Source organism: Falco punctatus, assembly GCF_963210335.1.
Source record: "Falco punctatus genome assembly, chromosome: 18".
NCBI classification, from domain to species: domain Eukaryota; kingdom Metazoa; phylum Chordata; class Aves; order Falconiformes; family Falconidae; genus Falco; species Falco punctatus.
This window is the reverse complement of record NC_137598.1, coordinates 2,098,338-2,122,761: the sequence shown is the minus strand read 5'-3', so window position 1 is coordinate 2,122,761 and position 24,424 is coordinate 2,098,338. Positions and strand designations below refer to the sequence as shown.

The 24,424-nt window shown below is 60.8% G+C and overlaps 4 protein-coding genes across 8 annotated transcripts in view; 2 read left to right on the top strand and 2 right to left on the bottom strand.

Annotated features, from left to right (window-relative positions):
• KIRREL1 (kirre like nephrin family adhesion molecule 1) overlaps positions 1-1,307 on the bottom strand; it is a 28,782-nt gene extending 27,475 nt beyond the window's left edge. Inside the window, exon 1 of the mRNA XM_080368564.1 lies at positions 1,055-1,307. Coding sequence (XP_080224690.1) covers positions 1,055-1,106 — 52 coding nt within the window. The 5' untranslated portion in view covers positions 1,107-1,307. The remainder of the gene's footprint in view (positions 1-1,054) is intronic.
• A 7,087-nt stretch (positions 1,308-8,394) lies between these two features.
• Positions 8,395-11,077, bottom strand: LOC308054933 (uncharacterized protein). Its single transcript, XM_080368403.1, has 3 exons — positions 9,887-11,077; positions 9,370-9,699; positions 8,395-8,852 (listed from the first exon to the last, which is right to left on the bottom strand). Exons 1-3 carry the CDS (start codon positions 9,939-9,941, stop codon positions 8,569-8,571), a joined length of 669 nt encoding a protein of 222 aa, XP_080224529.1. The 5' UTR covers positions 9,942-11,077; the 3' UTR covers positions 8,395-8,568.
• Positions 11,078-14,703: 3,626 nt separating this feature from the next.
• LOC308054927 (natural killer cell receptor 2B4-like) lies at positions 14,704-20,368 on the top strand. Of its 4 annotated transcripts, XM_080368391.1 has the most exons (9): positions 14,704-15,624; positions 16,091-16,252; positions 17,735-18,058; positions 18,131-18,409; positions 18,790-18,912; positions 19,422-19,486; positions 19,615-19,680; positions 19,838-19,903; positions 20,037-20,368. In XM_080368391.1, exons 1-9 carry the CDS (start codon positions 15,339-15,341, stop codon positions 20,121-20,123), a joined length of 1,458 nt encoding a protein of 485 aa, XP_080224517.1. In that variant the 5' UTR covers positions 14,704-15,338; the 3' UTR covers positions 20,124-20,368. The 4 variants fall into 4 exon arrangements, 2 of the variants coding, with proteins under 2 accessions (XP_080224517.1, XP_080224518.1); XR_013924308.1 differs by lacking the exons at positions 19,838-19,903; positions 20,037-20,368 and adding an exon at positions 19,128-19,281 and having other exon boundaries at positions 19,615-19,681; XR_013924309.1 differs by lacking the exons at positions 19,838-19,903; positions 20,037-20,368 and adding an exon at positions 19,083-19,281 and having other exon boundaries at positions 19,615-19,681.
• Positions 20,369-22,304: 1,936 nt separating this feature from the next.
• On the top strand, positions 22,305-24,352 carry LOC308054932 (CD48 antigen-like). 2 transcript variants are annotated; one of them, XM_080368402.1, is made up of 4 exons: positions 22,305-22,496; positions 23,042-23,356; positions 23,440-23,700; positions 23,993-24,352. In XM_080368402.1, exons 1-4 carry the CDS (start codon positions 22,346-22,348, stop codon positions 24,085-24,087), a joined length of 822 nt encoding a protein of 273 aa, XP_080224528.1. In that variant the 5' UTR covers positions 22,305-22,345; the 3' UTR covers positions 24,088-24,352. The 2 variants fall into 2 exon arrangements, with proteins under 2 accessions (XP_080224528.1, XP_080224527.1); XM_080368401.1 differs by having other exon boundaries at positions 23,039-23,356.
• Positions 24,353-24,424: the final 72 nt, after the last annotated feature.

Genomic DNA, 24,424 nt, shown 5'->3' with positions numbered 1-24,424 from the left:
GGGCTGGGGAGACCCGGCCCATCGGGACCCCCCGGTAAGGGGGGGGTTAACGAGGACCGGCCCCGGGGTACCGGCCCCGGGGGGGGTCGGGTGGGGGTGTCCCACCAGAACTAGCATCCCCTCCCCCAAGACCGAACTGCTGCCGCCGCGTTCCCCGGCTGGAGCCGCTCTCATCCCACCGGGACCGGGCGGCACCGGAGCCGCTGCCCGAGCCGGGCCGCAGCGCTGCCCGCCGAGTTCCGACTCGCACTTCGGCGCTGCCCGGTACCCGCTGTCCGGTAACCCCGATGCCCCGTGGCCGGTACTCGGAGCCCGGTGTCCAGAGCCCGATGCCCCCTGTCCAGTACCCGGAGCCCGGTGTCGGTACTCCCGATGCCCTGTACCCGATGCCCGGAGCCCGATGCCCGGTGTCCGGTACCCGCGATTCCCGGAGCTCGATGCCCCGTGTCCGGTACCCCCGATGCCCCGCGCCCGATACCCGGTGTCCGGTGCCGGGAGCCTGATGCCCCGTGTCCAGTATCCCCGATTCCCGGTGTCCGGTACCTGGAGCCCGATGCCCCGTGTCCGGTACCCGGAGCCCGATTCCTGTTGTCCGATACCCCGATGCCCGGAGCCCGATTCTGGGAGCCCGATGCCCCGTGTTCGGTACCCGGAGCCCGATTCCCAGTGTCCGGTACCCCCGACGCCCGGAGCCCGATTCCCGGTGTCCGGTACCTGGAGCCCGATGCCCGGTGGCCGGTACCCCCGATGCCCAGTAACCCCGATGCCCGGTGGTCGGTACCCCCGATGCCCGGTGGTCGATACCCGGAGCCCGATGCCCGGTGGCCGGTACACGGAGCCCGATGCCCAGTGGCCGATACCGGAGCTCGATGCCCGGTGGCCGGTACCCCCGGTGGCCGGTACCCCCGATGCCCGGTACCTGGAGGCCGATGGCCGGTGGCCGATACCCCCGGTACCCGGTGGCCGGTACCCGGATCACGATGCCCGGTGCCCGGTACCCCCGGTGCCCGGTACCCCCGGTGCCCGGTGGCGGTGCCCGATGCCCGGTACCCACCTTGCCCGTGGGAGTCCGCGAGAGTCAGGAGGCAGAGGAAGAGGACCCGCATGCTCCCGTCCCGGCCGCGCTGCGGGCAGGGGGCGCGGGGGGTGGCCGCTGCCCCGCTCCGCTGCCCCGCTCGGCCCCGCGCCCCGGTACCGGCCCCGTTAGAGCATGGCCCGGCCGGGCAGGGGCCGGGGAAGGGCCGCGGGCTCCGCCGCTCCGCTCCGCGCCGCTCCGCGCCGAGCCCCGGAGTGCGCTGCCGGCGGGGCGGGGCGGGGGGGGCGGGGGGGGGCGGGGGGAGGGGCGGGGAGGGGCGGGGGGCGCGGGGGGGGAGGGGGGGCAGGGCGCCTGTTCGCGCGTCACGCGTGGTTTGGGGCGGGCGTGTGCGTGTTGGGGCGTGTGCGTGTGTGTCGGGGTGTGCACATGTGTGTTGGGGCATGTGCGTGTGTGTTGGAGTGTGCACATGTGTGTTGGGGCGTGTGCGTGTGTGTTGGGGCATGTGCATGTATGTCGGGGTGTGCACATGTGTGTTGGGGCATGTGCGTGTGTGTTGGAGTGTGCACATGTGTGTTGGGGCGTGTGCGTGTGTGTTGGGGCATGTGCATGTATGTCGGGGTGTGCACATGTGTGTTGGGGCATGTGTGTGTGTGTTGGAGTGTGCACATGAGTGTTGGGTTGTGCATATATTTGTTGGGGTCTGTACATGTGTGTTGGAGTGTGCACAAGTGTGTTGGGGCATGTGCATGTATGTCGGGGTGTGCACATGTGTGTTGGGCCATGTGCATGTGTGGTGAAGTGTGCACATGTGTTTTGGGGTGTGTGCGTGTGTGTTGGGGTGTGCACATGTGTGTTGGGCCATGTGCGTGTGTGGTGGAGTGTGCACATGTGTGTTGGGGCATGTGCGTGTGTGTTGGGGCATGTGCATGTATGTCGGGGTCTGTACATGTGTGTTGGGCCATGTGCATGTGTGGTCGAGTGTGCACGTGTGTTGGGTTGTGCATATATTTGTTGGGGTCTGTACATGCATGTTGGGGTCTGTACATGTGTGTTGGGGTCTGTAGGTGTGTGCTGGGGTGTGTGCGTGTGTGTTGAGGTGTGCACGTGTGTGTCGGGGCATGCACGTGTGTTGGGGCATGTGCTTGTGTGTTGGAGTGTGTTCATGTGTGTTGGGGTGTGTGCGGGTGTGCATTTGCTTGGGTGTGCATGTGTATGTTGGGCTGTGTGCTTGCATGTCTGTGTGTGTTGGAGTGCATACATGCATGTTATGGGTTTGTATCCACATGTGTGGCTCACTGGGGTGTTTTCACACGTGTGCATGTATGTCGGGGTGTCATTTCCATGTGTGTGTATGTTTGTGCATTGTTTGTGTGCCGGTGTGTATGTGTGTGTGAGCATGTTGGGGCATGTACACACATGAGCGTGGCGGGGTGGCTTTGTGCTTCCATGTGTATCCATCTGTGCATGCCTGTACACGTGTGTGTGGGGTGCGTGTCTCTGTGTGTGCGTGCACCCTGAGGTACGCGCACACTGTAGGTGGCCGGGCACGTGCACCCACCCCGGACCCTGTGGCACCCACCAGAGACCCCACAGCACCCACCAGGGACCCTGCACCACCCACGAGACCCCACCCCACCCACCCAGACCCCACAGCACCCCCCCGGCACCCCACAGCACCCACCCAGGACCCCATGACACCCACCCAGGACCCTGCACCACCCACCCTGAACCCCACAGCACCCAGCATCCCCGCGGGTGCCGGCGCTGAGCCCCTCGCCCCCTGCCCACACGCCACGGCCCTGGCTGGTGGGCAAAGCTCCAGCTCCCGCCGTGTGGGCTTGGTTTATTTTTTTTTTTTTGGGGTGGTTGTTGTTCAGTTTCTTCTATTTTTTTTCTTTTCTTATTTTTTTCCTTATTTTCTTTTTTTTTTCTTTTTCCTTTTTTTTTTTTTCTCTGAAATAGGATTTCTGGCCCTGAGGGTTTTAGAGAAAACGTCGGGAATGGGAAGCAGCGCGGGCAGCCGGAGTCAGCAGGCGTCTCCCACGCTCTGCCAGGATCCAGGACCCACCGCACACCCCAGCACCGAGGCCAATGTTGGGGTCACCCCTCCCCCCTAGCACCCAGGCTGATGTTGGGGTCCCCCCCCCAGCACCCGGGCCAGTGTTGGGGTCCCCCCTCCCCCTCAGCACCCAGGCCGATGCTGGGGTGTCCCCCCGCCTCCACCCATGGGGCAGGCGGGGGTCCCGCCCCCGGGGGGTGGCTGTGGTTTGGGGTCCCTGCTGGCTCTTGGGGACCCCACAGCACGCACCCAGGACCCTGCACCACCCACGAGACCCCACAGCACCCACCGTGGACCCCACAGCTCCTGGTTCGGGGTGGGGGGTCCTGGTTCCCTCCTCTCCAGGGACCCGCTGCTCCCTGCGGGGGCACTCAGGGACCCCTCGTGTGGCCCTGGGGACCCCCAAACCCCTGTGGCACAGCCCCCGGGGACACTGGTGGCCGTGCCGAGACAGATGCTTTGCGATGAAAATAAAAGATGTTTTATGAAAAGTATTAACAGCAGCTCTTCTGGGGGTGGGGGTGGGGGGGCGATGCAGGTTGGGCTGGCTTGGCAGGGGGAGGGGGGGGACACGAGGTGAGGTTGGGGGCGCGTGGGTGCCCCCCGGCATTGCCGCGCCCGGGGGCTCCTCTTAGCCCAAATGGGGTCAAAGTCCTTGGGCACTGGAGGGTCTCGTGGGGTGGCAGGACCCCGGTGGAGCTGCCCCCCCCCGGGCTCCCGGGGCTGTTGGAGCAGCAGGAGGAGGAGGTGGCCACGGAGCGGAGCGAAACACGAAGGAGTTTTCCAAGCAGGAGGAAGGGGAGCGAGGGCAGGGGTGGCAGCGGCCGGGAATTTGCTGATGGGCACACGACGCTGCCGCGTTGGCCGCCCCCGGGTTGGGGGTCAGGGGGAGCAGCTGAGGCAGCACCAGCCCCCCAAACCTTGGCAAACTGGGGTGCACAACCCCCCCGGGGCAGCACAGCCTGGCCAGCTCCGCGTTAGCCCATCGTCCCCAGTGGGTTGAGCGAGCCTTGTGGCCACGGTGACCCTTGGGGACATCCTTGGTGGCACGGGCTCTGCGAGGCGAGAGGTCTCACCCCATTTCCCCCTCGTTCCTAGGTTGGGGTGGGGGTCTGGCGGACCCGGGGGGCGGTACACAGCACCCCCAGCACCCTGCGGAGCCGGGACTGGCAGCGGGATTTGTTTGCTCCCACCGGCAGAGCGCCGGAGGCAGGACAGGATCCCCGCCGTGTGCGGCGAGCCGTGCGCGCCCATCTGCGCCAATAATAATAACAATCATCATGATATTTATACAGAGCCTAATGGCTCCGAGCAGCTTCCAGAACCCATTTGGAAGCAGCCGGTCGCTTTTCCTCATTACGAGCGACGTGCCGGAGCGGAATGGCTAACGAAGCCGCTCGTTAGCCAGCCCCAGGTCCGGACCAGGGGTCCCCAGGGAGGTGCGACGCTCGATGCTCCCGTGGCGGCTGAGGTGGGATGCAGGGGCGACGATGGGGAGCAAAAAACCAAATTGAAGATATTTTGTTGGCTTAGGAAAAGCACCTTGGCGGAGAAAAGCAGGATAACTCCTCGCTTAACGAAGCGGCCAGGCTGGCAAAGTTTATACCCAGCCCCTCAGACCCGCATTAAGGTCTCTTTATTATTATTATTTTTATTTTTTTTTTAAAGCAATTACGAGGAAGCCTCTTTGCCTGACTTTGTACATTCCTGCCGGTGTGACCTCTATTCCACCGTAATTAACTAACTGCCTTCCAAGGGGGGCTGTGGTGGGCGCTGCTCACCCAGCTCCTGCCTGCTCCGATTCGCTGAGGAAAGGCAGCTTCCCTCGCCTCTCTGGCCTCCTTCCCCTCCTGCCTCCTTCCCCTCCTGCAATAACTGCTCAACTCCTCGGCCGATTTCGAAAAAATTGCACAAGTGGGTCAAAGTCACAGGGATAAAGGAGATTGGGACGATGAGAGGGGGGTGGGAACAGCGCTGGGTGAGCTCAGCCCTATATTAGACATCAGAGCATCCCCACCAGGCGCTGCAGGAGGGCACCCAACCCTCCACAATTTGCTGATGCCGTTTTTTATTTTAATTCTTTTATTTTTCAGATGAATCCCAGGAAGAGGTGATGGAGGTGGGACTCCAGCCCGGGAGCAGCTCCCAGGGGACCAGACGCTCTGGCTTCCCCAGCCGGTGCTGGGGTGGGTGCTGGGTGCCAGCCGGGTGCTGGGTGCCAGCTCGCAGCTGGTCCTCACGGAGGCATTTGCTCAACGGACACCAAACAGATGGGGACGTGCCGGAGAGCCCCCGCGGGGCTGCTCTGCCGTGGCTCCATCGCTGCCTCGATTGCTGCCGAGCCACAGCGGGGGCAGCCGGGCAGGGGGGGCAGTGGGTGACGGTGCCCCAGCCCTGGCCCGGCCACTGGGACCCCATCCCCAGCATCCCAAACTGCTCAGCCAGCACCCCCCCCTGTGCCGACAGCGCCTGGGACTAATCCTGCTCGGGGGGAAAATCCGCTCTCCTTCCCCCCAGCCCCAGACGGCGGCTGAGGACTGAGCCTGTTTTGCCGGCACTAATCCTGTCCCCGTAACCCGCTGCCCGTGCTGCCTGCGCTGCCTGTCCTTCTCCCGCTGCTCCCCATCACTGCCATGGGGGTTTCCCCCATGAAGGGCGCCTTGAGATGTGTCTCCCCTGGGTGCCGCGGTCAGGGTCCCTTTGCCCCTTGGTGCCTCAGTTTCCCCATCTCCCAAACCCTGCAGCTCCCTGGCGTCAGGCTGAGGCGAAGACACCAGATTTGGGTGCCACGGGGCAAAAAGGGGACACAACCTCGAGCAGATCTGGTGGTCCTCCTCAACCCAGGGCCAGCCAGGTGCCGTCTCGCCAGGGATTTAACCCAAACGCTGCCTCCACCATCACCCCAGGGCTGGTCCAGCCCCAGCTCCGAGCATCACCTCCACCACAGAGCGCTGGTGCGAACCAGGGGCGGGGGGCACCGCCTTTTAATATTTATTCCCCCCCCCCCACACCCCGCACTAATTTCTGGCTTGTGCTTACATCTTCTAATGAGGGTTTTATTTGTCGTGTGTGTTTGTTTGCCTGTCGGGCTCGGCTTTCGGACAGAGGTGCTAATAAAGCAGACATCTGTCACTGGGGATTAGATTGTGTTCTTGTTAACACGCTGTTTCCTTTAAATAAATAATTGTCCCCCAAACCAGCATTTAATTATTAAAGCAAACACTGGTGCAGGCCTGGCACGTGGGTGATGGGCGAGCGGGCTCCCCAGGGACCCACCAGAGAGGCCGGGGTGGCCTTTGCGCTGAAGCAGATTCAGGAGCATCCCCAGGGGAAGCCGCCCCCATCCTCATCCCCATCCCATCCCCATCCCCATCCCCATCCCCTCCGTGGGGGCAAATCCGGGTGTCCCACCCTGGAAAACCATATGGCATCCTGGTCTCCTGTGAAACCCCCGGCTCCCACCGGTGAATTTTCCTCTCTCCTTCCTCCTCCTGCCCCCGAACCCCACCATCCTCCACGACTGATGGAACAGCCTCGGTCGCAGGCTGCTCCCCCATCCCAGCACCCCATGAGGTCAAGCCGCACTTAATGTATTATTTTAATCAGCTCCGCTCCTGGAATAAGAGCAAAGCGCTTCGTTGAAAGCGCCGGTGGCAGGGAGAGGGGTGGTGACACCGGTGTTCCCTCGGACTCGGTGTGACCTCGGGATTGCGGCTGTCGTACTCCTGGGGCAACGCTTTAATTATGCCCAGGACCTTGGAAAAATATGGTTCTCCACGTGCTCAAGCAAGGGACCCCCAGCTGTGGGGGTGGGGGGCTGGGGCTTGTTGGGGGTGATGGAGCCCCCCGCTTGCCGGGCAATGACCCAGCTGGGCAGCACCGTGTGCCACCGGCCATGGAGAGCAGGGAACGAGCCTGGGGTGGCTAGGGGTGTCTCAGTGCTGGGGGGGTGGGGGTGGGTTTGGGGGAGCCCCCCCCCCCCCCCCAAGTCCCCCCTGTGATGGGGGAGAAGAGCAGCAGAGCTGGGAGTGGGCGCTGCTTCCCCAGGCATCGCTGCGGGAAGCTGCTGGACCCTGGGATTGGGGGGGGGGACGGGACACCCTGGGATCGCTGCTTGATCCTGGGATCACTGTGGGACCCTGGGATCATTGCTGGACCCTGGGATTGCTGCTTGGTCCTGGGATCGCTGTGGGACCCTGGGATTGCTGTGGGACCTCGGGATTCCTGCTTGATCCTGGGATCGCTGTGGGACTCTGAGATCACTGTGGGACCCCGGGATCGCTGTGGGACCCTGGAATCACTGTGGGACCCTGGGATTGCTGTGGGACTCTGGGATCATTGCTGGACCCTGGGATTGCTGCTTGGTCCTGGGATCGCTGTGGGACCCTTGCTGCTTGGTCCTGGGGTCACTGTATGGCCCTGGCATTGCTGCTGGATCCTGGGAACACTGTGGGACCCCTGGGAATGCTGCTTGATCCTGGGATTACACTGTGGGACCCTGGGACTGCTGCTGGACCCTGGGATCGCTGCTTGGTCCTGGGATCACTGCCTGACCCCAGGATCACTGTGGGACTCTGGGATCACTGTCTGCCTGGTGCCTGTGGCAGGAAGGAGGATGCTCAGCCCCCTGGGGTGGGGACAGTCCCTCTGGGACCAGCACTTGGGGCATACCAGCATCCATCCTGCCTGGTACCCAGCAGCTGTGGGATGGGGTGGCACCAGGGATGCTCTTGGGATGAAACGTCACGGCGAAGCGAAGCCCTCGGGTGCCCCGGCAGGGCTCTCCTTCCTAATCGTCCTTATTTGCCCAGGCCTAATTCATAAATCAGCAGGCGCGAGTAATTTCCCCAGGAGAGCATTTAGACGGGAGATTGAATGAGTAATTTACTGGGAACATTAAGACAGCACCAGATAACTTATTTATGAGAACTTTTTGACAGATCTGCCACTCAATAATTTATGCCGTGAAGCATTTAGTCAGGGTCACCAGTAAATAATTCACTTATTATAAACTATAGAAGGTTTTATGAGACGCTGAATTATTATCTCGCACCAGATTCGGGGCTGTAAATATGGAACCGATGATGTCCCGGTAATGGAGGTGTCCCCACCTCAGGTGCGCTGAGACCCGATGCTGCGGCACACTCGATGCAGCGGCTGCACTGGGGTGTGTTTGGGTCCTACCAGGTACCGGGGGGGCTGCCACCCCCCCCGGGCTGCGGTGGCCTCTGGGAGGAAGAGATGTTGATGCATTTTGGGGCAGCTGCTTGTGCAATAGATGAGGGAACTGGGTGTTACGTCACGTCCTTGAGAGATTTTATTAGAACAATCATGGTTTTCCCCAGCTGGGGAAACTGAGGCAGGGCAGCCACCGCTCCTGGAGCCCAGAGTACGGGCTCATCACTGCCGTGGGAGTGGTCCCCAGGGAGTGGTGATGCCGGGGGGCTCAGTCACTCCTAGATCTGCTGAGACCTCACCCCCCAGCTTGGTGGCTGTCCCTGGTCACGATGTGGACAGCGGCCACCAGCAGCAGCAGCAGCCCAAAGATGACGGCCACCAGATAGCCCTTCACCACGCAGTAGCCATTCTGTGCTGGGCACATCCCCGACCTCCCCCCCTTGTCCAGGGGCTGCCCCCCACCTGTGCCCTGTGTCACGGTGTCTCTGCCATGTGGCTTGGTTGCTCCCCAGGGTGCCACAGTGCTCCTGCTGTGTCCTCCCGTGCCACCGGTCCTGGTCACTGTCTCAGATGAGCCATCTGTGAGCACAGGGCATGGCATGAGCCACATGTGGCTGTTTTGGGGACAGGGGACTGGCCCCTGCCTTGGGGAGTCTGGGTGCCACCAGAGCTGGGCGCAGCACCCTGGGCGTCTAGGTGCCACCAGGGCTAGGTGCAACATCTTGGGGGGTCTGGGTGCCACCAGGGCTGGGTGCAGCATCCTGGGGGTCTGGGTGCCACTAGAACTGGGTGCAGCCTCCTGGGGGTCTAGGTGCCATCGGGGCTGGGTGCAGCACCCTTGGGGGTCTGGGTGCCACCGGGGCTGGGTGCAGCCAGTGCAGTGGGTGAGCTCAGACATCAAAAGAGGAAAGGGAATTTCTCCACCGCTGACTACCTGCCCATCCTGGGCTCCTCCTGATGGTCAAGGGTGGGGGGTGCCATGGGATGGGTGGGCTCGGGGCACGCAGTGGCAGCCCACCCTCATGGGGACATAGCTGTGGTGGACCAAACCCAAGCCTGGTCCCCATGACCCTCCTCCCTCCATCCTCGAACTCACCATGAACCATCAAATAGTAGTAAAAGGTCTTCGGCTTGGTGGGGTCAGACAAAGTGTCCACGGTCACCTCATAATTCCCGGCATCCTCCAGCCTCAGCAGCCTGATCTCCAGTGAGAGGTTGCTGGGGTGGATGAGCAGCCGGCCGTGGAACCTCGGCAGGAGGCTGGAAGTGAACATGCTCTTCATGGGCTTGGCCTCGGCGATGTGGGTGCCTCCGAACCTCCAGGTGACCCTCACGATGTTCGCAGAGATGGAGTGCAGGGCTGGGAAGGACAGGGACTGTCCCTTCACCCCCTCCAGCCGCTTCATGCCGTGGCAGAGCTGCAGACCTGCCAAGGGATGGTTGTGCTGAGGACCACAGGGTGTGGTGAGGTCAGCAGGGTGAGCGAGGGTGGTCTCCATCTCCCCACCTCCCTTCAAAAAAGACCACCCTGAAGCATCCCTAGGGATGGATGCTGGTGCATCCCAGCCCTGCCTGCAGCAAACTGCCCCCCCCAGCCCCAGCAGCATCCTTACCCCCGGCTGCTGCCAGCAGCGCCCAGCAAAGCAGCGTGGCCCTGGCTCCGGCCATGTCCCCTCCTTGTGTGGGGCTGGCTGGGGGGTTGAGCGGATGCTGTGACCCCCGACCCGTGGGGCTGAGCCCCACAGGGGCAGGAAACCGCCTGGGGCCGGCGGGAGGATTGCAGGGGGCTCACTGCCAGGAAGGACACTGGGTGCTCGTGGGATGAGGGAAGCGGTGACTCGGCCGGTGGGTCGGGCTTCGCTGAGGAAGCGATGGCAGCTGGTGTGTGCCAGGACGTGCCAGGGCCTGACCCTGCCCTGGGGGATGGGCAGGAGAGGAAGGGGCAGCTCCCACTTCACCGGTAACGTGTGGGTGGTGAATAACCGGCGGAGGTGCTGGGACCGGTGGCCGAGGGGATGCAGGGGTTTGGGGTGCATGGGCAGAGCTGGGATCCTGCCCTTGTGCAACTCGGCCCTTTTCCCACTGGAACCAGCTGGGAACAAGGACACAGCTGCAGGCGCTGCCCCCCAGGACAGGTGAATTTTGGCTGGGGCTGGGGGATGCTCAGCCACTCTGCATGATGCTCTCAGTGGAAGCCTGGATGCCACCCCTGCACAGCCTCTGTCCCTGCCCCGCTCACAGGCGAAGGTGCCCACTCGGTTATTGCGTCCCGGAGTGATTTGGGATCAGCACACGGAGCCAGACCTCAGCTCAGGATGGATGCTGGGGGTGGGGTGGGGGGCGTCAGGGACCCCAGCCCAGGGCCAGGCTGAGACCCCCCAGGGATGAGCCCAGCCTGGCTGCCACCGAGCATGGTCGCATGCTGCCACCTCTCGGGCAGAGCCACGCTCCGGCCTGGGAGAGGATTTTGCTTCAAAAATCCTGTGGCTTTTCCTCCCTTGGTGGTTCAGAAGCAGAGCACAAGCGGGATGCTGCGGGGATGGGCTGCAGCCCCATTAAAACGGGAAAGCATTAAAAAAGCTGCCGGCGTGAGAAGGGCAGGGGGGCTGTGGGGGTCCCCGTGGGGACCCCGACAGTGGCATCCACGTGCAAGCCTCGTGCAGGATGGCCGCCCGCATCCCGCTCCCACCCTGCAGCATCACCTGCCCCACGCAGCTGGTTCAGCCGCACCAGCTGCTTTCCCCAACACTGGAGGGATGCTGGAGCTGGGAGAGCAGCCCCACGTCCCCACGCCACCGCACGGCCCCACCAGCAGCTCTGCCCACACACAACCCCCTCCCCAGCCCTTCGCCGCCCCCCTCGCCTGCGCATCTCAGGGGCCAAATTTAGCTGGAAGGGGAGTGAGAAACCGCGGATGATGCGCTGAATAAAAACACCCTCTGCAATGCGGTGCTTCAAGTATGCAGCATCTTCCCTTCCTCCTCAACGTGGTCTGTGAAACGTGGTAAATGTTTCCCTTTCATTCCTCTTTTTTTTTTTTTTCTTCCCTTTTCCCCCCCCCCCTCTCTCCCGTGGCTTGCGCTCCCTGGGCAAAGCTCTTCCAGCCCAAGGAAGGTCTCCTTGATGTAAATTGTTCCCTACATGTTGAATGGAGCCACAGACAAAAGCTCTAATTAATCGGCTCAGCCCCTTCTCTGGAACGGAGGTTTTCAACCTTGCAAAACGCTGCTTTTCCCTTTGTAGCCTTAATTAGTTTTTTTGCTCCTCTGCCTGCGAGGGGGAGGAAGGGGCCGTGGGAGCCGGCGTGGCCCACGTCACCGCCGGGGCACCGTGCAGGGAGGGAAAGCCAGCGGAGCTCCTCCAGCCAGGCTTGTGGGGTCAGGCCGTGCCTCAGTTTTCCCCCTCCCCGGCGGGGTTGAAGCCGTTGCACCCTGGTTGCTGCTGGGTGATGGAGTGGGCACCCATCGGCTTGTGCATCCTTGGGCGTGCGCACCAGCGGCTTTCAGGCTCGCAGGAAACCCGCTCCAGTTGCCGGAGAGGCTGAGCTGATCCTCTGCCTCCTGTGCCGTGACCTTTTTCCAAGATTTTTGCTGGGAATCTGCCCCTTTCCTACACGTTTGCCCAGTTCCCAGCAGAACCAGCCCACTGCTGGGGGTGGCGGTTTCACAAGCAGAGACCCCCGGTCCCCAGCTCACCGCACGCATCTCCCAGTTGCCAGCCACAGTTTCCCCGCCAGCATCCAACCCAGCAGTGGGACTGGGGAATGGCTCAGGGCTGCGGCGGAGGCAATGAGCTTACCGTAAGGTGATTAGTGGTGGGGATCGGAGGGCAGAAGCAGACGGTGGGGTGATCGGATTAGGGGCCGCCAGCCCTGGTGCCTCTTGCTCTCTTCCAGCAGCTCTGCGGCTGTCTGCCATCCACCAGACCCAGGTGATGCCACCGGGCAGGGGACAGCGTGGGTATGGGGGAAGCCTGGCCTCAGCGAGGCTGTGCCGGGCTCGGAAAACCCTGATATCCCAGGAAAAGCCAAGAGTGCTGCTGGATGGTAGTACACCCGCTCTCAGGACAGGTTCATTAATACCTACCAATGATTTAACGAGGTGGTATATGTTGGCTGGGGCTAAAAAGGGGACCAACAAACTGCTGCTGTGCACAAATAACATGATGCTCCTTCCACACGGCGCCCCAACCTCAGTTTACCTCTCTGTAGCAGATCTGGAGTTAAGATATTTGGGAGAGGGAATAAACCTTCCGGGCTGCTTCATTAAAAGATGGTGAGGAGCGTTACCGCAAGGCTGGAGTGATGCTCCTCAATCCCTGCATCCCGATCCCATCGTGACGGCTCCATCCCAGAGCGAGGGTCTGGCAGCGTGCTGGCTGGTGGAGCCTGTCCCTGTTTGCTCCAAAAAAAAAAAAAAAAAAAAAAAAAAAAAGAGAGCCCTGCCTTGAGGGTCTCCCTCTGGGGTGGTGGGAAGCTTTGGCCTGGCTCGTTGGAGGGTGAATCCCCCTGTGGCCCATCCTCTCCACAGAACAGCCCAGAAGTTGTTCAAGAACCCAAAATATAGAATACGGGGGCGGGGAGGGGGAGGTAGATTTTTCTTTATTCTGCGCTCAGGGGGGTTAAGAGCTCCCCACTGTTAAAAGTGGCCCATTTATTGGGGACCAATGTGATGCTCATAGCGGGGTGGGGGCTGGAGGCTACTCTGCAGGTTCCCCAGTTGGGGGGGGGTTCCTACCCAGCACCCAAAGAGCCGGGAGCACCGCAGGAAGGGGGTCCCTGCTGCCGGACAAGGATGTGTGTGCCATGGGAATGCCCAGCGCCAGCGGTGGAGCAGCCCCTTGGCTCTGCAGGAGGGCCATGAATAGAGACAGAAGGTGGGGAAGGGGAGGGGGGACACATCCCCTGCCCCACCCCCCGCCGGGGGCGCGCTGAGGCTGAATTGTCACAGCACAAGCTCAGAGCACTTGTGGGACTGATCCTGTCACGGTGACACCGGTTCCCAGCCACCTCGCACACCCTCTGCACGCCGAGTCCGTGGCTAGATCTCCCATTTATTTATCTCAAAGGAATTTAAGTCTGGAGCTGGAGGGACAGAAAATCCCCCGAAAAAAATGTAAAATACCTACAAACCTGGGGCCACAGCACGGCAGGCTGCCCCGGCATCGGTGCTGGCCGTGGCCCAGCTCACCGCGTTACTGGCGTTGCAGCGGCAGACGGTGGAGTTGGCATCCCCACGGAGCTGCAGGTGCAGCCGGGGCTGGTGGCCCAGGGCTCCCAGGGCATCCCCGCTGCAGGACCAGCTGTAGGAGACGCTGCCGGTGCTGGGCACAGTGCAGAGCAGCGAGAGGTTGCACCAGCCCTGCTCCCAGTGCAGGATGCGTGCCTCCAGGAGCAGCTGGCCGATGGGCTCTGTGGGGATGGAGCTGGTGAGAAGGGATGGAGGGGACAGGGGGATGGGGACACGGGGACACGGCTACTCACCCCACACCGACACCTGGAAGCACAGGGCAGTAATCGAGCCTGAGGCATCCTCAAATTCTGCCATATAGATCCCACTGTCTGCCGTGCTAACCGGGCTGATCCGCAGGGAGAGGGTCTCCTGCTGGAAAGCAGCTCTCCCAGAAAAGCGACCCCTGGGGGGTGAGGCTACGCTGTTCTTCTCAGCCGTCAGGATCCGCTGCCGGTACCCCGCATCCAGCCCCACTCACCATTTGACTCTTGCCCACCCCAGCGGGGGTCTCTCCGCCAGCAGCCACAGCTTTTCCCCAGCATTCCAGGGGTCCTAAAGCAGAGAGGGGTGAGCAAGTGACTGTGGCCCCGGGAGATGCCCATGGAGGGGGCACAGCCACCACCAGCGCAGGGGGGTCCCGCACCCAGCACAGCCCTGCTCCATCCCTCCCTGGGGATCAGAGCCTCCGGCACCGCGTGCCTTCAGCCGCCCTTGGTTCCACCTGGGGAGGCCAAGCCTGGTTTGGGAAGCCATTTTCAGTTCCTTTCGCTCTCCCATCCTCCATCTCCACTGTAGCTTCGGCTGGCGAGAAAGATACTCCCAGCCAAGCACCCCGGGGGTTATTTTATACCAATATATTTCCGTTATCTAAAGCTAACGGAGAGGGAATCCCATTTTCCAAAGGCAGGAGGCTCTGACGAAGCTCTCACTCACCACTCTCCCCTGTGAGCCAAACCCTCCCCAGCAGCACATTTTTTCCCAGATGTGCAGCCCTTCCTTAAAAAAAGGACTTTTTCTTTTTTTACAATAATTCCCTCTTAATGGCCCAAATTAAGCTGTACCCTTCGTGCTGCGACTTTCTGACCCTCCACATGCGCCTTTTGCTTTCAGCTTCCATTTGTGGGGGTTTCTTTTCTTCACCCAGCAACCCGAGAGACCGCTCTCATCCTGTGACAAGGTGATTACTTGTTAGTCTGCGTAAAAAAAAAAAAGAAGAACAACCCCTCAAACACAAGCCGCAGCCCAACGTTGGCCCCGGGTGCGCTTGGAAGAGCCGTTTGCCAAGGAATTTTCCAGCCCCACGTGATGGCTGGTGCTGAGGCTGGACACAACTCATTGCAGCTCCTGCGATAAGCCCGGCTGCCACCCGCCTGCGCTTACCTTGGGCTCAGCAGAGGAAGAAGAGGGAGACAAGGAGAGGAAGGGTGATGTGCTCCATGGCTGCCCCAAGGAAAGGTGGGAATTGGGGTGGGAGATTGGGGCAGGATCAGCCCCGGCTTTGCATCAGCTGGGAGGCCCCTGGCCAGGCTGCTCCACTCCCCAGCTCCCTGACCCCACGGCATGGTGGTCTTTGGGCTGAGCACTGCTCCCCAGGGGGCCAAATTCTGCTGTTGGGGGCTGTCCCCTGCCTGTGGTCGGGGTGCTGGACACATCTGCACATCACAAACTGCTGCCGTGCAGCGCCTGGTGCAGCTCCTCCTGCGGCGAGTTGCAAAGGGAAGGAAAAAAAACCAAAAACCACTTCTCCCCACCTGCCCCCTGCTAATTAAAATTAGTTTCCTGAGGTCTGCAGCCACCCAGCCCTGCAGCTGAGCTCACCGGGGCAGCCACCAGCATGTCCTCCCCCACGGGGACCTCAGCACCCATCCTGGAAGAGGGGTGGCCTGGGGGGCAACAGGGTGGAGGAGACCACATGGAAGTGGAGGATGCGAAGGAACCGCAGGAGGGAGAGAAAGTCGCTGGTGGACAGTCACCATCTCCAAGGGGTTCTGCACCTCCCTGGCTGCAGGGACCTTGCTCCAGTGCCACCAGGAGATGCACCAGCACGGGGGGACTCGGGTGCTCACCCGCATTGTTGGTGCTGCTGTGCCTGGTGCTGCTCCCCGCTGCCAGTGACCAAGGTGAGGGGGGGTGTGGTGCCAGGCTTATCAGGAGGATGGGGGCTTACGGCACAGAGGGGAGGCTGGCGGTGGGTGAGCCTGGCTGCCCACGCAGGTGGGGAGGTGTTGCTGCTGCATGGGGAGCTGGGTGCTGGGGAAAGGCTGGCCGTGCCGCTGGTGTCCGCGGGCACTCAGGCCAGAGGGGGCTGCAGGGTCCTGGGCAGCGAGCTGGGCTTGGGGTCCCTGGGGAGATAAAGCAGGGCTGGGGTTTTTTTGGCTTTGCTTCAGTTCTGTGTCCGGTCCCACCCAGAGCGGGCAGAGCTGCGATGCTTCTCACACAGCGCCAGTTCCCCTTCGCAGGCAGAGCTTGTCCAAAATAAATCACTTGCTGGAGCAGTGCTGACCCTTCCTGAACCCCAAAATGCAGCTTTTTGAGGCTGCATCTCTCCACTGAGCAAGCAAGACATCTTTTTCCCCGTGAATTCAGGGGAGCTGGTGGTGGCTGAAGGTCTTCTTCCTAAAGCCAGCAACTTCTGCATGAGGGGAGCAGATAAATGCCTGGGTCTGGGGGCCAGCTTGGTGGCTGGAGCATTTCCCAGCTGCATGTCCGCATACTCCATCCACCCTTCCCTGCTCTCACAGGGACTAGGTGAGCATCGCCTCCACCCTCCCTCTCTTGCCACCTCTCCCAGCCTCATCGCCCACCCTGATGGTGCGGAGCTGGGGGGCACACGCTGCTCGGGGGTGCACAAGATGGGGTGTTGCTTGCTTGAAGCTGCAGAGCCTCCAGCAACCATGGGCTCAGCTGAGCTGCAAAACTTCCCTGCAGGTGCTGGCACGCTTAACCTGAGGTGTGCTGCACCGGCCCGGCGCTCACTCTGGCTGTAGGCAGAGGGTTGCAATCACATCTCCAGGCAGGTATTTTCTGCATGATTTCTTCTCCAACTCTGCATACTTGGAGACATGCTCTTGGGCAGCTCCAGGAGCCTAGGATAAGGGTGTTAAGGGGCCTTCACATTTTTCTTGCAGCACTGAACACCTACAAAGCAATAATTAATAGACCACAGCTCCTATTTCTTGCAGGCTGTTTAATACTGGGAGGGGTGGGAAGGGCCCCCATTTGTAATGAGCTGTGGGTCTCAGGTGCGAGCCATCAGGGTGGCAACTGATAAATAGCGCCTGCTCCCAAACCTGCTCCTTCATTTCCCTGGGGGAGGATGCTTCTGCCTTTGCTTGCTCTAGCTTCTTGTGCTCCTAGATCTGCTGAGCGCTGGGATGTCCCCTCTGCACGCAGGGGGCTGGGGAGGGCAGGCATCCTCTGTGGCTTTGCCAAGGCAAGGTTTAACCTGGAGCTCCTTGGAGTCTGGTGGCTGCGGTGGCAAAGTCACTGGCCCCTGGGTGCCCTCTGAGCGTGGCTCGGTGTTTGGACCACTTGTATGGAGGCAAAACCCTGCTGGGGGCTGCAGGGTGGGAGCTCCTGGAGGCCGATGTTTGCCTTGAGGGCCACGAGGTGGGGGGTTGTGTGGGGCTGTGCAAAGCGCCCTCGGGGCCAGGCAGCCCCCCATGCTGCCCTGACCACAGGCAGCCCTGCGGAAGCAGTGAGGCTGCATGCACCCTCAGCCCCCGTAGCTGCGGGTGTTCCTTTGTTGTAGGGGCTTTTTTTATCTTGCCTCTACCAGAGCCCTTGACATCCGGGGCTGCACTGAAAAGAGGGAGGCAAGCACAGAAACTCAAGAAAAATAAAAAAAAAAAGGGGTTCAGCGGGCAAAATTCCTGTTGTTCCCCAGGGTGAACAGGCAAGGAAGGAAGTGGGGTACAAATAAGCGACCAGGTGATATGAGCAGAGGGTCTGCACCTACCCCTGCTCTGGGCAGGGGATGTTACATGACCCATCTGCAAAGTGTGGCCGGGGCAGCGGGTGCAGGAGATGTGCCGCCAGCCTGGGATGGTGCAGGGAGAAGGGTACCACTGCCATGGGGGTGGGACCCGGGCTGAGCTCCCTGTCCCTGGGGAGCCGGAGGGGTCGTGCTGGGGGCTGCGGCTCTGGGGCATGGTGGGCTCCAGTGGCTGTGCCCCCTCCATAGGGCATCTCCCAGGGCCACAGTCACTTGCTTGCCCCTCTCTGCTTTAGGATGCCTGGAATACCGGGAGCAAGCCGTGGCTGCTGGCGGAGTGTTGCAGCTGCTGCCGGGGAGACCCCAGCTGGGGTGGGTAAAAGTCCAATGGAAAGCGCAGCTGGATGTGGGATACTGGCAGCGGATCCTGACGGCTGAGAAGAACAGCGTAGCCTCACCCCCCAAGGGCAGCCGCTTGTCTGAGAGAGCTGCTTTCCAGCAGGAGACCCTCTCCCTGCGGATCAGCCCGGTTAGTGCGGCAGACAGTGGGATCTATATGGCAGAATTTGAGGATGCCTCAGGCTCGATTACTGCCCTGTGCTTCCAGGTGTCGGTGTGGGGTGAGTAGCCGTGTCCTCGTGTCCCCATCCCCCTGTCCCCTCCATCCCTTCTCACCAGCTCCATCCCCACAGAGCCCATCGGCCAGCTGCTCCTGGAGGCACGCATCCTGCACTGGGAGCAGGGCTGGTGCAACCTCTCGCTGCTCTGCACTGTGCCCAGCACCGGCAGCGTCTCCTACAGCTGGTCCTGCAGCGGGGATGCCCTGGGAGCCCTGGGCCACCAGCCCCGGCTGCACCTGCAGCTCCGTGGGGATGCCAACTCCACCGTCTGCCGCTGCAACGCCAGTAACGCGGTGAGCTGGGCCACGGCCAGCACCGATGCCGGGGCAGCCTGCCGTGCTGCGGCCCCAGGTAATTTGCCATCCCAGAACGGTCAGGGTTGGAAGGGACCTCAAGATCGTCTAATCCAAGCCCCATCTAAGGCAGGTTCTTCTAGATCAGGTTGCACAGTCACATCCAGGTGGGTTTTGCATATCTCCAGTAAAAGCAGGATTTAGGGGATACACAAGCCGCACTGCTTCCAGTCCTCTCAGGGCCTCAGCGAAAATGCAGAGGACATCACGCTGATCATAAAATATGCCCAATTTTCCCTCCTGGTGGAGAGAAACGTGATGCTGAGCATGGGTGGTGTAACCAGGGTGAGGTTTCCCAGTTACCACTGAGTCCGTGGGCTGCAATGGAGATGGTGCTTAGAAATTGCTTGAGGCTCTGCTCCGCTTTTCCTCCCCCAGGGCTTTTCAGAATCATTCCATGGGGGATAGTGGCCACGTCCCTGGGGCTGGCACTGGCCATCTCTGTAGCCCTCATTGTCACCTGCTACTGGTGGAGGAAGCGACGAAAGGACCCTCCAGGAGGTTTGTCCCTGGGGTTGGTGCGGCAGCTCGTAGGGTGGGCAGCAGTGGGACTGGCTGTGCAGCCCCTGCCTTCTGTCATGCTACTAATGCTCTCCATGCTGGCCCTGGGCTGCTTCCCTCTCCTGGGGCTGGTGCGGGGTAAGCCACTGGGCACTGTTACCCCCTGCCAGGTGCTGCACAGGGCACAAAGTCTTTGCTCACCCCCGCTGATGCAGGGTGGTCCTGGTTGATGAGCTAGATGAAGCATCGCAGCAGCCCAAGCGTCGGTGCCCAAACCTGGAGGTCTCATCCCCTGGGGTCCAGAGGACTGTTTGGGTTTGGGTGTTCATTTTATTTGGAGCTGAAGCATCCCTCCCCAGCCCCTGCCAGGTGCCCACAAAGTAAACCTTCCCAGTTGCCAAGGGACCTCTTTCTCCCTCTGCTTTGTTTGAGGGCTGACCCCCCACCTCCTCAGTCTGGGGGGGTCTAACGCATCAGCTGTCTGACACTGACCCTTCAAACTCCCCCAGGATGCGTTGAGCAAAGTCTGACTGTCTATGATGAGGTGGGAAAAGCCGAAACTGCTCAAGACCCTGTGAGTGCTGGGAGTGTCCTTGGGTGTCCCCTCCCTGTTCTGCCTGGCAGGATGGGACATCTGTATGGAAATGTCTTCCCCCCTCGGGTTGCATCCTTTAACCAGTCTGGGGTTGCTTTCTCCTCCAGAATGGGACTGGTGAGGTCGCCCTGGAAGGAAACACCATCTATGCTGTCATCTGCCCCAAAACACCGGTAGGGTCAGCCCATGCTGGCAGCGGGGACCAGGGCTGTGCCGTGGGCTCAGCTGTGCAGCCCCCAGGCTGGACACATTTGTCCCCACTACCAAATCCCCCCCTTTTTGCCCAAAGTTTCCTTTTCTTTGTGCATCTTGACCGTTTCTCCCTGGCAGGGACCCAGCTGCCATCGGGGGCCTGAAAACACCACCATCTACTCCACGGTTCAGCCCAGTGGGAAGGTGAGGGTACCCTGCCATGATCCCTGTCCCTCTGTGGTGGCACAGAGCCTCGGCTCCCCTCGGTTTGTCAGCCGGGTGCTGGGTTCATCACCCCACTCCCATGTTGCCTGATGGTGGGTTCTCCGCTCCGCAGTCTTCTCTCAGGAGGAAAAGGCTGGACCCAGCTCTGTTTTCCACTGCCTACGTAGATGTCATGGGCACTGGACCGGTGGGGAGATGAGCCCTGGGTATCTCCGAAGTTTGTTTGTTTTTTGGGGCTGCGAGGAAAGGGCGAAAGATTTGGGATGGGAACCTGTCTAGGGAGGGGACGGATGTGAAATTGGACAGGCAGCGCCATGAAGAGAACACACGTAGTGTCCATGTGTTCAGTGCCAGAGTGTGATCTTGTGGGATTTTGAGGTCCTGACAGGTTTGATACGCTCAGGAATTTATTTTTTCGGTGCAAATAAAAGCTGAAGTACAATTGTGGTGCTTCTTTCATTAGCTTAATTGGCTATTGATAGCCTGCAATGTACGTCTGGCACAGGGAAGTGGTGGGAACAGCCTGTTTGTGGCTCAGCCTCTGAAGTGATGGGAGTCTTCTGTGGAGATTCACGTTGTGGAGTTCCAGCCGTGTGTGTCGGGCAGGGGAGAGGTGGCCCCGGGCAGGGTGGTCCCTGCCTGCACCAGCTGGGCATGGCCCCAGCTGCCCCACGGCGAGCTGAGACCGGAGACGCCGCCACAACCCTTTCCACGTAAATTATCCCGTGCTCTTATGGCACAGGTGGCCCTGGGAGAAGGATTGAAGAAAGAAGGGGCTCTGGCTTCAAAGATCTTCCCAAAAGGAAGATCAAGGGCTTTTCTTTGGGATTAAAATGAAATGTGGCACTTTGATGGCAGCGTAGAGAGCAGCGGCAGCTCCGTGGTGCTCTCCTCCAGCCTGAGTCCTCGTGTCAAAATAGCTTTGCGGCTGCTCCCTGTGAAACGAGCATTAATTGGGATCATTAACCGGGTGCTGCGCTGGGAGGCTGGCACGGGGAGGGAGGGGGGGTCTGGTTGCCACAATAAGGGGATTTAGGGGGCTGGGCTGGCATGGATGGGGGTCAGGCACAGTGCGCTGGCACTGCTGTTGGAGCTGGGCTGGTTTATGCCATCCCGAGCCCCATCCGCTGTGAGTGTCGGTTGAATACTTCTTACATCCCCCTCCCCACGGGGCTGGGTTCAGCGGGAAAAGTCCAGGCAGGATGGAGGGGATGAAAACCCTTCGGTGCTGGGGATGCGGTGACAGCCCTTGCTGGGCTGTGGCTGCTGCCTGTGCGCAGGGGCTAAAGCAGGAGCTGCATCGCAGCCCGAAACGCTGGGTCCCCACATTCCTGATGAGTGGAAACATCTGAAGGCGACAGCATGGAGCCTGGGGGCTGACGCATCCATCAGCCTGTCGTGCTCCTGCTGAAGCCACGCTCCATCACGGCGCTGTAATTTACGCTAATGACCTGCTTCTGCATATTGGAGATAATTTGCAGCGCTCTCTGCAAGTGCTGAGGCAGCACTTTGCTCCCTGCCAGGGAAGTTTGCTTTCCCGTCTCCGCCGGTTCCTCTCACTGTCATGACATCAGGCACGGGAACAAGCCAGGGGACGCTCGTCACCGCGGTGCCACTGGATCGGCGGCAGCGATCCAGCCATGGCGTCGTCGAATGGCTGCTGGTGTGCTCGTACATCCTCATTTCGGCTGGATGGGGACAACTCAGGGTTGTAATTAAACTGGGTCAGGGCTCAGCGGGTGCCACTGTCGCTCTTTGTTCGTGGCCGGGGTCGGACCCCGTCTCCTCGCTCGCGGCTGGGGTGGTGCGTGGGAAGATGCTGGAGACCGTTTGCCCCCAACAAGGGGGCTGTACCAGCTTCGCTGCCCCGTGCATCCCTCAGCTGGAGCTCAGCACAGGCCCTGAAATGTCATCTTTCAGGAAGGAATCCAGGCTGGAATTAAAATCTGTTGTTTTAAGCATCTGCCCTGGTCAGAGTCCAGCGTGCCGGGGCTGCAGCACGTGCTGTAGCATCAGCCAGTCATCCCTCCTGTCTCCTTCCCACCTACATCATCACCCACAAACCAGGGTCCCAGGGATGCCCTGAACACCCGTGCCGGTGGTCCCAGCTCAAGCTGAGGCTGCTCAATGGCACGTCTTGTGGCCTTGGTGACGACAGACCTGAGTGGAGAAATGGGGGAGCCCTGTGAGTTGGTTACAGCAGCTTTCGAGGGGAGATGTGACCCCTGGGGTCTGCATTTCATTTATCAGGATGGGGTGCTGAGTCTCTGGAGGGGCTCAAGGTGAATTATTTTCATTTTTGTTTTGCTTCTCAGCTCTGTAAAGGAAGCACAGTCTGTGGTTGTCAACCACGTGCATCAACCACATGCTTCCCCCACCAACCCCTTTCCGGCAAAGCCCCTCCGAGCCCCAGGATTAACGATGGTGGCAGGGGCTACAGGCTCGGGGTGGGGGTCCTTGGTGAGTGGCTGCCTGGTGAGGGGGATTTCGGATTCCCCCCCTGGGGTCAGGTGTGGGCACAGAGAGAAGATGGCAGCCAGGCTTACCACAGCGCTCCTCTTCATCATGCAAGGTATGGCGGCAGGTTCTCCGAGGGTGCGGGTGCTGGGTTGGGGGGAGGTGGCTTGAGGGATGGGGGGGACCTTGGGGATGTGTCTGTGGGTAACCCCCCCCCGTCCCAGCTCCCTCCCCTGGCTTTTCCCATCCTGGTGCTGCGTCCGAGCTGTGATCCATCGCCCCCCTTCCCATGAACCCCCCTGGCATCGCCAGCACCAAGCTGGGGGCCCACTATTGGGCGAGCATGGAGGGGGCGAGGACCCCCAAAATGAAAGCAAAGGGAAAAAAAACCACCAACCTTAAACATTGCGGAAGTTGGGTGGTTCCGTGCTTGGGGAGAGGAAGAGGAAGGTCTTCCATCAGCTTGTTGTTGTTTTTGTCCTTGCAATGTGCCTCCAAGGCCAAGGCAGTGCAGAGCTGCTGGGAACTGGGGAGCAAACGGGTTATTTGCATTTTCCAGATATTTGGGAGGAATGGAGGTCCCCACGTGGTGACAAGTCCCGCGGAGGGGTGGGCTACATCTGACTGCCCAAGTGACACCCATCTCTGCTTTCTCAGCAGCTGGGGCACGACAGGGTTGGTCATCGGAGGTGGTGGGGGCCGTTCACGGGGTGGTGTATCTCAGTCCCAGCCTGCAAAACCAGACCTACCACCAAATCCAATGGCGACGTGACAACGTAATGAAGATTGCCAGCCGGGATGGCAGCGCGCCGGTCCAGTACCCCAACACCCCCTACAAGGGACGCCTGGAGCTCTTCCCCAACAACACCCTAAAGATCAGCTCCCTTCAGGAAAGAGACAGCAGCACGTACCAGGTGTACCTGGAGGATGTCGAGGGCAAGGAGCACATCGAGAACATCCTCCTGACGGTGTATGGTGAGCTGGGGGGACGGGAGGGTTGTCCCAGTGCCCACACCACGGGGGATGGGGATGCTCCAACATCCCGCTGCCTCTTGCAGACCTGGTGCCAAAGCCCACTGTGAATGTCGAGGTGATCGGGGATGAGCCAGTGTTGTGTGAAGCCATCCTGAAGTGCTCAGTGGGGCTCGAAGGGGTGACCTACGAGTGGGAGCGGTCCAAGAAGGTCCCACCAGATGCGGGTGGTTCTGTGCTGCATGTTTCCTTCAACCCCTCGCTAGAAACCTACACCTGCAAAGCCAGCAACCCCGTGTCCTCCAACTCCACCTCGCTGACCTACAGGCACCCCTGCTCCTGGATAGGTACTGCCTGCCATGGACATGTGAGATAGCAAAACTCGGGTGGGGTGGGCAGCAAGGTGCCCTTGGCTTGGGGGGGAGTGGGGGGTGGTCCCCCAGAGCAGTGGCCATGACCCTGAAGATGGCAGGTCCCTGCAAGGCTGGGAGTGCCTCATGGGTCAGGAGTGGTGGGTCCTGGTTTTCCCCCTGCACCATGGGCTGTGGGTGGCAGGAACCCACCTGGGGAGGGGGTCAGGGGGGCCCCTAGGGAACCCCACAGCCCCCCCACACACCCTGGGTCTCCCTCTGCCTCCAGGTGAGTCCTCCAGTGCCGCATCCTGCACCACCACCAGCGTGCTGATGGCCCTGGGGTACTTCGTCCTCCTCCTTTTCCTCCTCCCTCTGGATTAAGGGTGCTCTTCAGTTGACCTCTGTACTCATCTCAGCACCCCCACCACTGGACCAGTGCCTGGATGAGGCCCCCAGGCTGGCTGGATGCAGAAAGATGCAGGTGCTCAAGGGAAATGTTAGAACCAGCATCGGTTACACCATCACCCACCTGGTCTCTGGCTGCTCCGCTGCTGCCTTCAGGGTCCCTCCTCCCCTTCTCTCCTTTCCTTCCTTCAGAGATCATGTTCTCCAGATTGGAATAAAACGGGTATGAATATTGTTGCAACCGGTTTTTGTTTGATTGTTTGGTTTTCCTTTTTTTTTGGAGAATGCCAGCAATCTAAATTGCTAAATTAAT